Source organism: Rhipicephalus microplus, chromosome 4 (genome assembly GCF_043290135.1).
Source record: "Rhipicephalus microplus isolate Deutch F79 chromosome 4, USDA_Rmic, whole genome shotgun sequence".
In the NCBI taxonomy this organism is placed as follows: Eukaryota; Metazoa; Arthropoda; class Arachnida; order Ixodida; family Ixodidae; genus Rhipicephalus; species Rhipicephalus microplus.
In genome coordinates this window covers 148,026,962-148,042,072 of record NC_134703.1, presented here as the reverse complement: position 1 = coordinate 148,042,072, position 15,111 = coordinate 148,026,962, and the positions used below count along the sequence as shown (strand labels likewise).

Here is a 15,111-nt window from a genome sequence, read left to right as displayed (position 1 = left end):
GGACGGCGGACTTCTCCGCAACCGAAGGCCCTCAGTTTACTGTCTAGCCTCAGTATAGGTTAGCTTCTTTACTGCCTTTTCCCGTAAAGAAGTTGACCCCGCCGTGTCTGCTGCCAGTGTTTCTTTTTTTTTTCAAGTGTTCATGTGTATTTTATGTTTCTTTTTCTAATATTGAGTGTTATCTGTGTTTTGTGTTTTTTTTGCCAGATCTTGAGTGTCATTTTGCTCTGTTTTTACTTTTTTTTTTCTCGCGTTCGTTTCGTCTACCGCGAAGGGAGCCGTGTGTGACCTTGTGTGTCGGTGCTTGCCGGGAGAGAGAGAGACGAAGGACGCTTTGTGCCTACGCTCGCGCAGCTGTCGGCGGTGTGTGTGCGTGCTTCCGTGCGTGTGTAAGTGCGTGACGCTTCAGTGCGAGCCCGCGAAGAGTGCGTCGGCTTCCCCCCCATCGATGCGGACACTGGAGGTGCTGGGGGGGGGGGCATTGACCCATTGACATCAGACCGTCTGGTTGTGCTCTGCTCTCGGCCGCCGTCGAAGAAGCCCCGCTGCCGTTTTCACCATGGCTCCTGCGCGAGGCCAGCTGAAAGCAGCTATATGCTGCTGGCCAACGCCAGGGTGCTTCGCAGCCAATTCGGGTTCGGCCTCCCTGATCACTGGAGAGGCCTGGCTTCCCGCAACGTCCAGCTCCGTCATCGAGCCAGAAATGCGGGGCGGCCCCTAACAACCGAAGCGGCTTTCGTCGGACTCGCGGCTTATCAAGAGCAGGAACAAGCCATCAGTCAGCCCCCTTCCGGTACCTCTGACCTCGCACTCGGGCATCGCACCCAGCGGACACTGTCACGCCTTTCCGCCCCTCCGCGCAGTGGACGCTATCCCCCTTCAGCACCACGAACACTAGTGCCACGTTTCTGTGCTCCCTTCTGCAGTATTTGTATAGTGTCGTGTGTTTATTTTGTTATTTATGTTTTTGTTTCTCCTTTGTAATCATATTTCTTTTAAGCAGCAGTAGCAGGGCTGGACTGAGGTTAGCTGTCGCTCATAGCAGTGTCATTTTAACTGCATGGGTGACGTCCGGCTGCCTTTTGCGGACCGGTAAAGGGCAAATTTAGGAGAGGGGGATGTGGGAATTGAGGCTAGCCCGCTGCCTTTGCGCGGGCTTTGCCGCCTTTTCTGCCGTTCTCATGTCCCGACATGTCTGCCCTCCTTCGCTGTCTGCCGTGGTGGGAGAGCGGAGTGACGTTTAACTCCCTCACCCGGTAGCGGATGTTGACGGTGGCGCCGCGCGCGGGGACTCCCAAGAGAGGTTTTCGCGCGCTGCGTCGGGGGCGGTCAGATACTCTCCGGGACAGCAAACGGTGAGCCACGCCATCTTTTCGTCCGTCGACTCCCGTCAGTCGGGGGCTCGTCGGACTTCGCTGACGGCGCCTCGCGCCCAAGGCGAACGCTCACCCGCTGTTTGCCCCGCTGCGTACGCAGCCGAAGGGCGGTACGGTGTCCTAGTGCGTGGCCTCGCTACGCCGACCCGTCTCCCTTCGAAGCCAACGCGAGCGCCTTTGCCCTCGCTCGAGCAACCGGGCCTTTGCTCCGGTGTCTCCGTGGATCGGCTTTACCGCGGAGACGTGCTCGTGGCACCCCTGTGTAGTACTTTGTGCCCGTGGCGTGGATAAGCCTACTTGCTTTCCCGCCGCGCCTATTTGCAACGGGCTGTACTGCGTTTGGTGTTGCCACAATAAAGTGTTGCGACTTGAGCAGTATCGTGTTTCCCGCCACGGCGACGGTTAACGCGTGCCCTGCGGCTCGCTAAGACCGGACCCACGCTGGTGGCCGTACTCCTTCGGGATACGTGTACACCACAGCACATATCGGCTGTATTCTTAAAACAACAATAAAATGTTCCAATTCCTGGTGACAAATGTTGGTAGGCAATGATACATTAGCACTTTTGGAGCTGATGTGGAATCAGACATGAATTTAGAGGGAAATAAAACACTTGCATCCGGGATAACTGGGTGTTATCAATGATTGGTGACATAGCTGGCTGGCACAAATTGGATAGCTGACCTTGTTTAATGTCCCAAAATTTCCTGTTTACCTGTAGGTTAACTGCAAGTAGGCTGCAGACTCTACTTGCTCTTAATGCTAGAGTTATGTAAGTTCGTGGAAGGAAAATAGTTACTATCCTGACAAAAGAAACTCCCTTGACAAGGATTTTAGCTAGGAGGTTTCCACGTCATAGCTTTTCTACTGATATGAAACCACTTTGGGGAGCCCTGGCATTATAATGATTTATTACTGTGCATTTGGCCTTACGGGCACAAATTATGAAGCGATCCTTTCACAACTGCATAAAGAGAACAAATATTTGCACATGTAAGTAGTCATTGCTAATTGTTGCATTGATGACATTGTACATTAATAGTAAATTATTCGTTTCTAAGGTTAGAAAGCTGTGCGAAGCCCTTAGGGCGAAGCGTAATCACAGCCATGTAGTACCAATGGTGGTCGGCCATGCACCATCGTGACCAATGTGCGAGGGAACACACGAAACAGTCTCAAACCTAAAGCGGGGCAAATCGAGGCGACTGCTCCCGGAAATGAGTTGGAAACGTTGGTGCCATATCATTAAATGTTGACACGCCCGCCTGGCTATTGCTGATGAAAAAACGGCAGCTGATTGCGTATCACGGGCCGATCGCAAATGCAAGGCAGGCATGCCAAGCAGAGAATAGCAGTGTGCTGTCTACAGCTCCATGCAAAAGACAACTTTTTCGTTTGCCTGTGTATGTTCACGCAACACATGAAATCAAGATACAGCATAGAACGATTTAACCAGAACAACAAAAAAGCGGTACTGCTCTATGCTGCACGCGAGTGCTAAAACAGACAGCGAGACGTCACGCATTCGCCTTTTCTTTATTTCGAGCATTGTTTAAAACAGATAAGTGGTAGCAGTTAACGAAAAAGCGAACTGTTTTACTTCAATTCCACAGTGCCATCCGGGAATCGGTCGATTTGCTGCTTTAGGCTATTCGCCACATGCCCGTGTGTTTTCTATCATACTGCTCCTGATAGTACAACTCATAATGCCCAGCTAACAGAACTGCTCTGCCTGCAGCTCTTCTACACACTAACACCAGAGTTTCTTCCTGTAATTTTAGTATGAGAATATGTTTGGCTTGTTCCATTACCTCGCTGTCACGAAAACGTTGATGCAGAAAAATGTAACACAAGTTACATAATCTTCAAATAACTAAAAATAGACTGCCCACGATAGGGATTAAATCCTCTGCACCATCAACGCTGCTACAGATATTCAGCGAAGCGCATTAACCACTGCGCCACCAATGCACTGTGTCGTCATTGTAACAGGTGACAGTGACAAACATTCCTGAGGCTGTGCAAGTGCTTGGGCTGTGCTTGGCGGGCTGTGCCTGGGGGGCAATCGACTAGATGGTGCATGATAAAATGGCACTTCCAGCGCTATGAAGTCATCAGCATATGAAGTTGGTCTTCAACGAACAGCACTTGTCTTTGTTCCCTTCTCTGTCTGTTGTTGGCTCATGCGCTATTTGTTGAAGACGGACCACCAACAAGCCCAGTCTCAAACGCTATTTGAAGTCAAACCACTCGCATCTACATTACCAGGCAAGACAGCAAAGTGTAACCGGAGGTGGCAGTTCGCCTCCCACGAAGTACGCAAACATCTCAACGCAGTGAAACTTGTGAAGTGAGTTGTTGCAGAGAAACATTTTTGACCACCAAAAAGGCAGAATGAGGGGCTGCAGTGAGGCAACACTGAATCCATGTTTGGAAACACCCAGCGATGAGTACTGCTCTCATATTTACATATCACGAGAGTTGATAAGTTTCTCGTAGAAAATACTGGTGTGTGTACACCATAGAATCCACATTCCCACCCACACCAGTCTTTGTTAATCGGTACGAGAAAACAGTTCCACAAGTGCAATATTACTAGCCACAAACTCCATATCAACAACATGGCGATGCTGCCCACCTATGAAAGTGTCCTTCCAGCAACACCTGGTCGGCCGAAAGGCCCAGGCAGACTTCCACAGTGAGGAGGTAGTCGGCACAGGACGCCTGACTGTTCTGCAGAGCGACACCGTACGGTCGCAGACCCTGCTCGTTCTGCACTGTGACATCGGCGCTGTGTAGCACCAGTGTCTGCAGCAAAAGAAAAATTACAATGTCGCACAAGTTGACGGTGAAAAAATCACTATAACGACTGAATGTTTGTAGACAATGCTACAACTAGGACAAAGAAAAGAGTGGGGCTAAGCTTCGCACAGAGAGAACAACTGTCAAGTAACATTCAACATCACAATATTGCAATCCATGCATTGTGCATTATTTCTGCATAGCTTCCTGCTTGCAGTTCCGATGCACGGCTGTTAAGCAACCGAGTAATCACCTTAATGACTGGAATGTGTCCGTATCTTGCAGCCAAGTGCATTGCAGTGTTTCCATCGCTGTCCTTCCGGTTAATGTCCAGCTGATTGTTCTGCATGTACTCGGCCAGCCAACTGACCGTTTTTTCCTGCAACAATAAGAAAGTTGCCTGCATTACACTCATTGCCAAAAAAAAAAGTTCAGCGAACTGCTTCAAGTTCTTCCCAACTTACAATAGCCAACACAGAACACTTTGTGAACAGAGACATCATTGACTCCGCAAGCTCAACTAATTTCGTAAAAAGCATAGAATATACGGCTTCTAACCTCACTGAATAACTGAATACATGCATACAGATTATCCTGAAAACAAGCTCCAACACTAGTTTTCCGATGTCAGTGTGCTGCGATGAGTTCTTGCAACCGTCGCTACCATCGATAAAAAGTTTTCTCAACATTCACATTGCAAACACTGCACAGACATTTTTTGTAGGTGCACATTGAAGGTGCCTCCTGTTCACGTGACCATCCACAAGTCATCTGCTTATGGAATGACCTTGCCACTGCTAATTGCAGCTGAACAGAATAACCCAAATTTAGTGAGCTGCTTCAGAAACATATATCAGAATGGTAAAGTTTTCTTTACTTGACACTTGAGTTGGTGCCCCCTTGTTTCAGCCATCTTTATAACAGTATTTTGTAATCATTGCTATTTACTATCTGTGTGCTTTATCCATTATGTCTGTCCATTCTAACACTTTTTTCTCTGCTCACCTTGAAGTAATCTTTCGTTAAAAAGTGCACAACAGAATACCTCAGAAAGAGTTGAGTACCTCTATCATTTATGTGGGATCAGCACACCAACATCGCAGTACTGTTGAAATCATTAGAATTCTCTGCTGTCACACAGGGAATGGACAAGTGAAGAATAGAGATTAAGACAATGAGGGCAAAAATATAGAGCATGGAATGATTGCTCTGGTTCATAGTTCGTGTTTCAGGGGGCAGTGAGATTCTACTCATAACAAATGTAGAGTTTGAAGCATGGAGTATGCACATTAGGGCGTTTAGTGCAGAGACGAAAAGTCATGTTTCAGGTGGCATGGATGGCCTACATCGTCATACATACCTGCCCATACTTAGCAGCCAAGTGCAGAAGAGTTCTGTTTCCTTCACTGGGGTCTATCTGGTCTAGCGCCATAGACTTGCTTACAAGCCACTGGAGTATTTCCAGGTTGCCATGCTATATAACGGAGAAAAAACAAACAAAATGGCATTTAGCGTATTGAGCAATGTTTCGTATGTACACGGTTAGGCAACCTAGATTTTGAAAAATTATTGGCACTACCCCAAGGACACCTAGCCCCTCCAACATGCCCAGAATACCTACAAGAAAAATGGGAAATGTACATTTATACACACTCCTGCACATACTAGTAGAGAGATATTCATGTGGCCCATCTATGCATTCTATCAGTGTTTCAACACTACCCTGTTTCGACAACTTTGAGTGCCCATCAGGTGCTCTTTCAGGCACAGGCCAGCTACCAAAATCTAGCAGCAAGAATACATTAGAACATAACCAGTGCAACTATGGAGGTTTTCGTTAAATTGCTAGTCTTGAGGTGCAGCCAGCAAGCGCATCACACGCTGAAAAGCACTCCCACCAAATTGCAAATCTGCCTGCGTAAAGGAACACCATGGCAAAATATAGTGAGTTCAGTGAAACCCCTCTGTTACGTTTTTCACTGCTGCATTTTCTCGACTGTTAAATTGTCTTTAAATGGTCCAGGCATAGCTCTCATAGAATCCTATGTATTGCGAACCCCGCGATTACGTCACAACTGTGAGAACGTTCCTGCATGATGCGTCACCACCTAGTCTGCCAAACCGATAGAGTTTCCTAAAATTTACTAGAGGGGACTCTGGCGCTGCGATCGTGCGGCGACCATGGGAATGATGGGTAGTACACACATTTGTCTAGTCTTCGTACTTGCGGGTGGTGAATCGTACTTGCGGCTTGATTTATTGCAGGTTACGGTTTCGTTTTAAAGAAAAGAACAAACCCTTTTGAACTTCGTGACCTGATTTGAGAAGGTAAGCTTTGAAAAAATAAGGTGGTGAAGCACAACCACTGAACATTTGCTGATTTTTCGTTTTATGAGAAAACAGCTCTAAGCCACCCGAACACACATGGAGCCAGAAGCAGGCCAGAAGTACGAAGATTAGACAAATGTGTGTACTACCCATCATTTCCATGCTCACTGAAGCGCCGTGTCGCAGCTCCCGTAGACACTAGCGCCAGAGTTCCCTTTAGTGTGTGTTAGGAAACTCTATGGCCAAACCCGCCTGGGCACCGCCATTTTGATTTGACGTTTGCCAGTCTTGGCCTGGCTTGGCTACGAAACAGGCTGCAAGAAGCTGCCAGCGAGTTTTAGAGGCTGCCTTTAGATGGCCATGTGTGAAAAGTGCTATCACCATCATCACTTACAATGGAAGTTTCACTGTGGAATGCCAAAGGGGTGTGACAGTCCCACGGCCACACACCGCTCATTGCGAGTTGCGACTCGTCTTCAGTCCCTGTTGTGTGTGCTAAGCCTGTTGCCGTTGAAATTGTCAATGCAATATTTGTCAAGCCTTAATGTTTCCCTTGAGCAAAATCTGGACGTACTTAAAGCATCGACAAGCAACCAGCGCGAAAAAGGGTCAATGTTTCCAAAGACCTTGGACTGCCACCGTCAATGCTCAACAGCATCGTCTCGAAGCGTGTCGAGATTGAAGGGAATGCCTCTCTCATCGACCCGAAAGCCAAGCATGCAAGCTCGTGGCGCCAAGCACGGAAAACTCAACGAGGCTCTTCTCACCTGGTTCAAGCAATCTCGCGCTGCCGATATCAACTTCGGCGGCAGCATTTTTACGGGAAAAGGCGATGCAAATAGTCAACAGACTGGACATCACTGATTTTGCAGCGTCAAATGGCTGCATCGACCGTTTCAGCGAGAGGCACGGCATTGCTTACAAAACGGCTACAGTGCCAGACAATCGCAGAGATTGTTGCAAACTCGATCGCAACTGAAGACGGGGACATCGATGATGAATATGAGCCACAGGATTCTGAAGAGTTGGCAGCGGAGTCGGCCGATCTCAACTTTGGAGCAGCCGTCGCGGCCCTGGACTACCTTCACAGGTACACCGCACACCAAAGTGACACTTAGTTTAACGCAGCCTTCCAGATTATTGAGAAATGCGGGATGCTTACCGGCAAGCGAAAGAAGCGGGAGTCAACTATCTTCGAATATTTTAATTGTTAGGCTCAACTCGCCAAAAGAAATCAATTGTTTGTTGTCAAAGCGCCTGTGCTCTCATTCATTTTTGAAGCTTTCCTCACTTTTGCCTTTTCTCAGCTGTTACGTTTTTCCTACCCAGTTCGATAAAAAACGTATGAACGCGGTTCCACTGTACTGCCATATTGCTCAATCACAAAGACAGGCAATATCACTTGTTGGTCATATAGTATGTGGAAAAACGTATTGCTTCTTTCTTTCTTTTAGTTCATTCTTGTTCTCATATATGAAATCACAAACTGTGCAGCATGTAATTATCTTTTGATTATCTATGCCTATTGGTGCTGCGTCCCTACCTTCCTCTTTCTAGCACTGTGCAATTTATGTGCTGCTTATGAAAGGAAGGCCGAAAGAAAAAAACAGCAGACACAGCCTCATGTGACAATCTCATGTTGCACTATGGCGGTCATAGTTATGAACTGCGGTGATAAAATTTTCTCCTTTTGCTTCTGATAAAACTCTGCATTTTTCCCATCACTTGTCAAGTGTCTCCTGATTTGGTTGGTTAACTTCGTCGTGTAACAGTGTGGCATAAGCTAAATTTGTACAAGCCACAGTTGGGTACAACTTCAGATAAAACCAGCATTTTTAACTCAAAGGCAGATGCACCCGCGCCTGCACCATTGAGTGCGTGCTTCAGGCCGACATGACAAGGCCGAACAATCGGGGAACATTGCCAGGTAAATGAGCAAAACTGTGTCTTTATTAAAGAATGCAATCGGCTGCCACACTTCAGAAATCTCTGTGGGGCCTCTCCCGTCACATCACAATGCACAAGACTGCAGTATTGCAAGCCCAATGAAAACCAGCAGATAGTGAAGCCAAGGAAGGTATAGCGGTAGTTAATTGTACTGTTTTATTAAGTGTATATGTAGTAGTAGTTAGGATATAAGCGTGCAGAAAGTAAAGTGTACGAAAGGACAACTTGCTGCTGGCAGGTTCGGCCCTGCCAGCAGCAAGTTTTCGTTTTGTCCGTTTTTTTTTTTACTTTCTGTACGCCTCTATCCCGATTACTACTACATATACACTTAATAAAACAGTACAATTAACTACCCCTGTATTTCCTTGGCATCACTATCTGCTGGTTTTCATTGTCAAACAAAGAAATAGGCCCTTAAAAGATCCCCTTCCTTTTTTCATAGCATTGTAAGATTTTCCTACTTTCATGCGGCATTTCGTAAAGTTTCTTCTGAACCTACTTTGACTGCTGTGGCAACGGGGGTGAGGTTGCTGTGGTTTTCGTCTGCAAGAACACGTTCAGGATGACCCTGGCAGAGCCACTGGAAGCACCTCAGGTGGTTACGTGCTGCACAGACGTGCCATAACGTGTTGCCTTGGCTGTCGGAGAGGTTCCAGACCAGTTGCTTTTCCATGTCACGCAGGCTGTGGCTCTGAAAGTCGACACAACACATTCAACGACCTTAGACACTGATAGCCCAAGAACTTTCAGTTGACAAAAAAATCAACTTGAACAGGCACGTGAATGGCCATCAAGAGGACCCTGAAATGTTTATTTTTTTTCAAGTTTTGTCAACCTTTAGGCTAAAGCATGATCAAATCATTCGCACCAGAAATTTAGTGACACACTATGTACCAAGGCCGCTATGGACAATTACATTATACCCTCTTTGTCACGTCTGCCTGGCCTCCTCAACTCATGAGCCATGCTGGCAGCCCTGGCGATCGCAGAGCTGTCATGAGCATGCTCGTCGATTTGAACTGTCTAGACCTGCGAGATCGGATGGCAACAGGTTGTGCGCAGTCTCAGAGGCCATCACACAGTGTGCCCGATAGCCCAAAGATGAAAATCGCGAAGTGGTTCATATCTGCTTTTACAGGTGCTGCCCCCCTACCAGTCAATCTTCTCCACATTCCACAACCAATCAAATGAGCAGCCATGATGACATCAAGTGGCCTAAAAATGTCGCTCTGTGAATGGGCGGTTGAAAATGTGTGTGGCCAAGTCACAGCAATCTGTATAGTTCTGAAGCGATCTGCAGCTTTAAAGCATTGTAATAAATTGCACAGTTTGCGCGGAGAGCTCAAGTCAGTATCTAAATGTCGCTAAGGACTTAGTCTACTGGCCCAATGCGTTTGTGCAAAATTGCCAATACCGTTCCAGGATGCAATTAACGTTCATCGCTCTAATGCTGCTGCCCACGCATTTTCCAAATTCAGGAACTGCCAAAATAAAAATGACTAATAGTGGACTTTGCGGGCTTACTGGTATCTCATAGAAAAAATAATCGTGTATGATCCACGTGTCCCCCCCCCACTACTTTGAGTGGCCAAAACTTGAAGAACAACAAGGAAACTGGAGAAGTAGCAGAGGACTATGCAGCTAGTAAATAGGAATGCACAGAGAAACAGAGGGATGGTATTTTGGAAGAGTCACAATCTAGGTCTATTTGTGTTGCATGCTCGGTAAAGCAAAGCACATTTCATGAGACAGAAAGGAGAGGCAGCGTTTGTACCGTCTGTATCACCTATCAGTCACAATTATCGCACTTCACTTTACTATTCGGGTTGGTAGTGTTTATTAACAGGCAGATACGTTGGCGACTCATACTTCAGATGGAGGATGACTGAGAGTCATATTGTTAATGTTACCAGTGTAACAGGCAACTGTTACTTCTCGTGCATTCAGGATTGTCAGGCTTGGCTACTTTGCACCAATTTGGCTACAATTTAGGCCGGTAGTGGCTGTGTGGGTTCGGTCTTCACATGAAAGGTTTTTCTTGAATATGCACCAGGTATGTACTCACAAGCATTATATATATATATATATATATATATATATATATATATATATATATATATATATATATCCTTTTAAAAGCCTGTTGATGTTCATGTTGGCTGTCCTGAACGGATGTAGAGCGAACGTACAAATTTGTTACCTTTATACATGTGATGTACGTCCATCGGTCCTACAGTGTACATTCGTGGACATTTTATAAATGTCCCAAATATCCTAACTTAACTGTACGTCCCGTCATATGCCTACCGGATATCCATGGTTACTTGGGTTACTTTTGTACTGAACCAGCCTGTAATGACCTGTATTTTTCTTAGTACTAAAGAAAAACAAGTTTCATTCAACGTTCGCAATTACTACTATGATGTACAATTTTGCAAAATTTAAAAAGTAGTCACCAGTCACTAGACTTAGAAGACAGACGTGGTCAGTGTTTCTTGCTCAACAGTTTGTTATCGTTCTTGATTTCACCATTTTCTAATGAATTGCGGTGAGTAAACTTTTACTAAATAAAGGTAATAACAGTGAATTCAAGGGGAACTCAGGCGTTTTTTCGATATTCAGCGATTTCAATAAAACTTTGAACATGTGTTCGCGTTGGTACTGTAGTGATATGTGCCAAATTATTTAACTAAGTCATTTAGATTTTTAGAAAACAAATTTTAAAACTTGTAGCTGATTCTGGAATCAGAATTGCAAAAACAGGCCACCCTGTGTATATGACGTCAGGGCCTACTTTTTTTTTTTTTTTTTCAAAGACCTCACATTTTCTAGCAGATGGATGCAGTGCATGCTTTCTTCTACGAGGTGATGGCAACGCGAGCACAGATCAATTTCGCCAGCTCTATACAGCATATTAGTAGTTGTTGACGTCGAGTCTTACAATACTGAGCAAAGAGAAAATCGATCCGGGTCATGTCAGATGCTTCAGGCGAAGGAGGGTCTAAATAAAAAAAATGATGCTTCCGCGCTCAGATAGTCGCTGCAATCATTGCTGAACTTGTCACTGGTAAGTTCAGACCAGCGGCGCAGCTTGATTCCGTGTCGGATGACATCACCAACTTGCTTTTCGCGCATCAGAAGATTGAGGCACGTGAGCTATGTTTACACCCTGGCCAGCCGTGGCAGGGTGTGGCGGATCTCGTGACGTCATCGGTAACGGATTCTTGTGACGTCATCGATACCCACCATGGACGAAAGAGCTGCTCCCTATTTCTGTTCCTGTCTTGACTCATCGTTTTTGCCTAATTAAAATTATTGACGAGAGCCTGGGCAAAATGAATCACCCTATCTTTTGCGGCACTTTCAATTGGAGAACAGCATTACCTCAGTATGGTTGAAAATGCACCGGAGTTCTCTTTTAAGTTTGTCTAAAGAGGTTCTGATCTAGAGATGCTGCAGTTGCACACCTAGATCTACATTTTAGGGAAAGGCTTGCTTAACGCCAGCCAGATAATATGAGCCTCGCAAATAGATACGTTGTCATCCCCATGATGCATGATGTGCCTTAGAAAACTCACATGAATGCTGGCACCACATTTCCTTCTATTTATTGTGAGAAACATGGTGATGGTCCTGTCCATGCTGCCTACATTAAAGCCTGAACCGCACGTACGCATTGTGTACTCTGCACGCGAGAGCGCGGTACGCACGCGGGGGGCCGCGCATGCACAGTTGTCCTAAGTGCGCCTGAATGCTCTATGTACGCGAGAGTTTGTGGAGAACTGATTTCGGCCTTGAGACGGCACGCATCTAGCCGCACTGGCCGCACTTGAACAACACCACCTTGGAGCCCTGCAGATACGAAAGGACACAGTGGCTGTACTCGGACATCGGCCTAGCCAGCATGTAGGAACCAATTTAGATTACCTTTTTTTTTTCTTTCCGTGCATATTTTACATCTCTACATTCAGGACAGGTACACTTACAGGCATATGTATTCCTTTACGAGCTCTATTCATACATGTTTTGCCACAATATATGACTGCATGAGACCGCTTAGCTCTTCTTTGTACGATGCGTCGTGCACATCGTAGCGATAAACACCATGCACTCTAGTGTGTTTTCGTGATCGTCTGGCTATGCTTTGTAGTGCTGAATAGTTAACTAGCAGCACTCGTTGGGCTCGATCACGTCGCGGCGGATTTTGCGTAGCTGCCAGCGGTGCACTACGCATTGTATGCATAGCTGCGATGAGCAGTGCACTCATGTATGCACTCATGTTTACCTGATGTTTACCTGACGTTTACTCATGTTTACCTCGTGTTTGCGTGAGTGCGTGTACACACTCAGGCAGTGCTAAGTGGTGCGGTATGCCTCTGTCCGGCACCACCTGGACTTGCTGAGCGTGGTCAAGTTCATATAAATCACTTCGAAGCTCAGCTCAGTACGTGGCGCCACCCGCCTATTTCGGCCTGTTTCGGGTAAGCGCGCGCCGGCGCACGCCTGCGCGGATAGTACGTGAGGGTGGAAATCGCCATTCCTCGCGAGTCGCGCCCGGGGTGCACGCGCTCCTGCTCGCGCTCAGGCAGCGTAAGTGTGGTTCGAGCTTAAGCTTAAGTAATGAATGTATGGATCCACTAGCCGGGCGATGCACGCACCAGGGCGTCGAGGTCGCCCTTCTTGGCGACCCTGAAGATGGCGCGTATCCAGTGCGGCACCCTGGCCAGCGGCGGCCGCTGCGCCGGGCGCCGGGGCTGCTGGCTGCGCAGGGAGAGCACCGAGCACGCGTCGCCGCCGCTCTTGAGCTCGCTGTCGGACGCGTACTGGCGCGACCAGTCGCGCGGCACGGCCTGCGCAGGGCGTCGCGGGGGCCTCCGCGACGCGGAGGCCGGCAGCCAGGGCTCGGCGGCCGCCACGTCTTCTCGGTGGTCCTGGGCGCCCCGGGCCAGCGCGCTCAACGTGTCGATGATGGACACGGTGCGCAGGTGCGGCGGCCGCCGACCCGCCGAGGCACCCCCGCCCGGGGCGGCAGAGCGGCGCGGCCGGTGCGGGCCGGGAGGCTCGCACAGGCGCAGCAGGTCGCTGTCGTCGAGCACGAACTCCTCGAAGGCGTCCGGCGGCGGCCGCATGGTTCGTCCCGAGCTCAGCGCGCGCTCCCAGCCGGGCACCGGCGGGGCTGCGCCGCGGGTCGGAGTGCTGGTGCTGGGGCACAGCCGGGCCTTGGACGCCACGGCTCGGGGCTGGGCCAGTGGCTGCGAAGGGTTCGTCACCAGGCGCACATTTTGAGTGAACTCTTTTTACACATTTTTATTGTTTTTTGTGCTGCACTATACGAAGCCAAATCGGCGGCAGCGCGTCTACACACTCGAACGATTGATTGTTCACATGCCATTGAACGAAAAGTAAGGTCAGCCGATCGGAACGCGATTTTCCCGAGACGCCACGCCATTGCTAAGAAGTATCAATTAACACCGACATTAAGTCAGCCTTCGTTGAAATAAAAGAACCTAGCCGTACTTTTCGACTCTGAGCACTGCGGTCTACACGAGATAAGAAAAGCAAGTACGACTGCACTGTACAGGACACCAAAACGTGCACACAGACAATATTTATGGGATAACACCAAATGAAAACAGTGACCAGATGCCCCGAAGGTACTTGTTCACGAATAGATCTCAATATTATGCACGAGGAAAGGTAGTCTTAGAGGTGAAAAGAAAAACCAATTTTTCCCTCTCCTCAAATAGCGCGCGCGAACTATTTCCCGATGCGCTGCTATGACGTCATGGTTATCGCGGTGTCTTTTGCGCGTACGTGCCCCGTTTATATCCGGGAAAACTTTACGAAACACACACACACGAAGCTTGGTAAGATCGTTTAATTTTAGGATGCAACCTGATTAAAGCATTCGCCAAGCTAGCCATAAATTTCCGCAACAGTAGCCCGATCATGTCTCGATAATTCAGAACGGGAGTTTCAAGCACATCCGTATTGCACAGTGACCCGCTGCTCTTCGCACTTCCGACAGCCTCACTTTCATTGGGGACATTTTTAAGGGCACAATGACGACCCTCGTTAGAGGAAACCTGAATGCAATTTGAGAGGTTTTTAAAAAGGCAACTCTGCGGGGTGCAGCAGCTAACCGTGCGCGACGTATACTGCAACCGTTTAAGGAAAGAAGTGTCCACCTAAGGGTTCGTTTTATTTGTTATACATAACATTGCCACATCCCTTTCCTCAAGTTTTGTTGTCACCTCGTTACACCACGTTCAGCGCAAACCGCACCTACGATGTTCGAGGCTGACGAATCGTTTAGTTAAGATGGCGCCCCCTTCGTGAATACAGATTATTCGAGAACCTACGTAGACGCTAGCGATAACGCTAGAATATTTGACGGCAAGGGTATAAATTTCAAAACGCTCCGCCGCTTGTCAGTTGATCGACGGCCGACGCTCTGCTCGCCGCTACCAGCTTCAGTTTCAATTTATTGAGCGTAATAGTGTGGGTGAGCGTAATAGTGTCAGTGTCTCGTTGTAATCTAACTCTCCTTTTACGTGGCCCCAAGTTCAATCCGAATATATAGCTTATCATTCGACCCGCAGTTATCTCTCTTCTTCATCCACGTCACGTCCCCGTGACAATATTATGTACAACAAT

At 47.7% G+C, this 15,111-nt stretch overlaps 1 protein-coding gene across 2 annotated transcripts in view; it reads right to left on the bottom strand.

Annotated features, from left to right (window-relative positions):
* The window catches only part of LOC119172904 (uncharacterized), a 142,647-nt gene that overhangs the window by 31,968 nt on the left and 95,568 nt on the right, over positions 1 to 15,111 (bottom strand). For both annotated transcript variants that reach the window (XM_075893730.1, XM_075893731.1), the window contains 5 exons: positions 13,113 to 13,706; positions 8,954 to 9,145; positions 5,540 to 5,653; positions 4,433 to 4,558; positions 4,016 to 4,185 (listed from right to left, as the gene is read on the bottom strand). In XM_075893730.1, the coding sequence (XP_075749845.1) occupies positions 4,016 to 4,185; positions 4,433 to 4,558; positions 5,540 to 5,653; positions 8,954 to 9,145; positions 13,113 to 13,706 (1,196 nt within the window). The remainder of the gene's footprint in view (positions 1 to 4,015; positions 4,186 to 4,432; positions 4,559 to 5,539; positions 5,654 to 8,953; positions 9,146 to 13,112; positions 13,707 to 15,111) is intronic.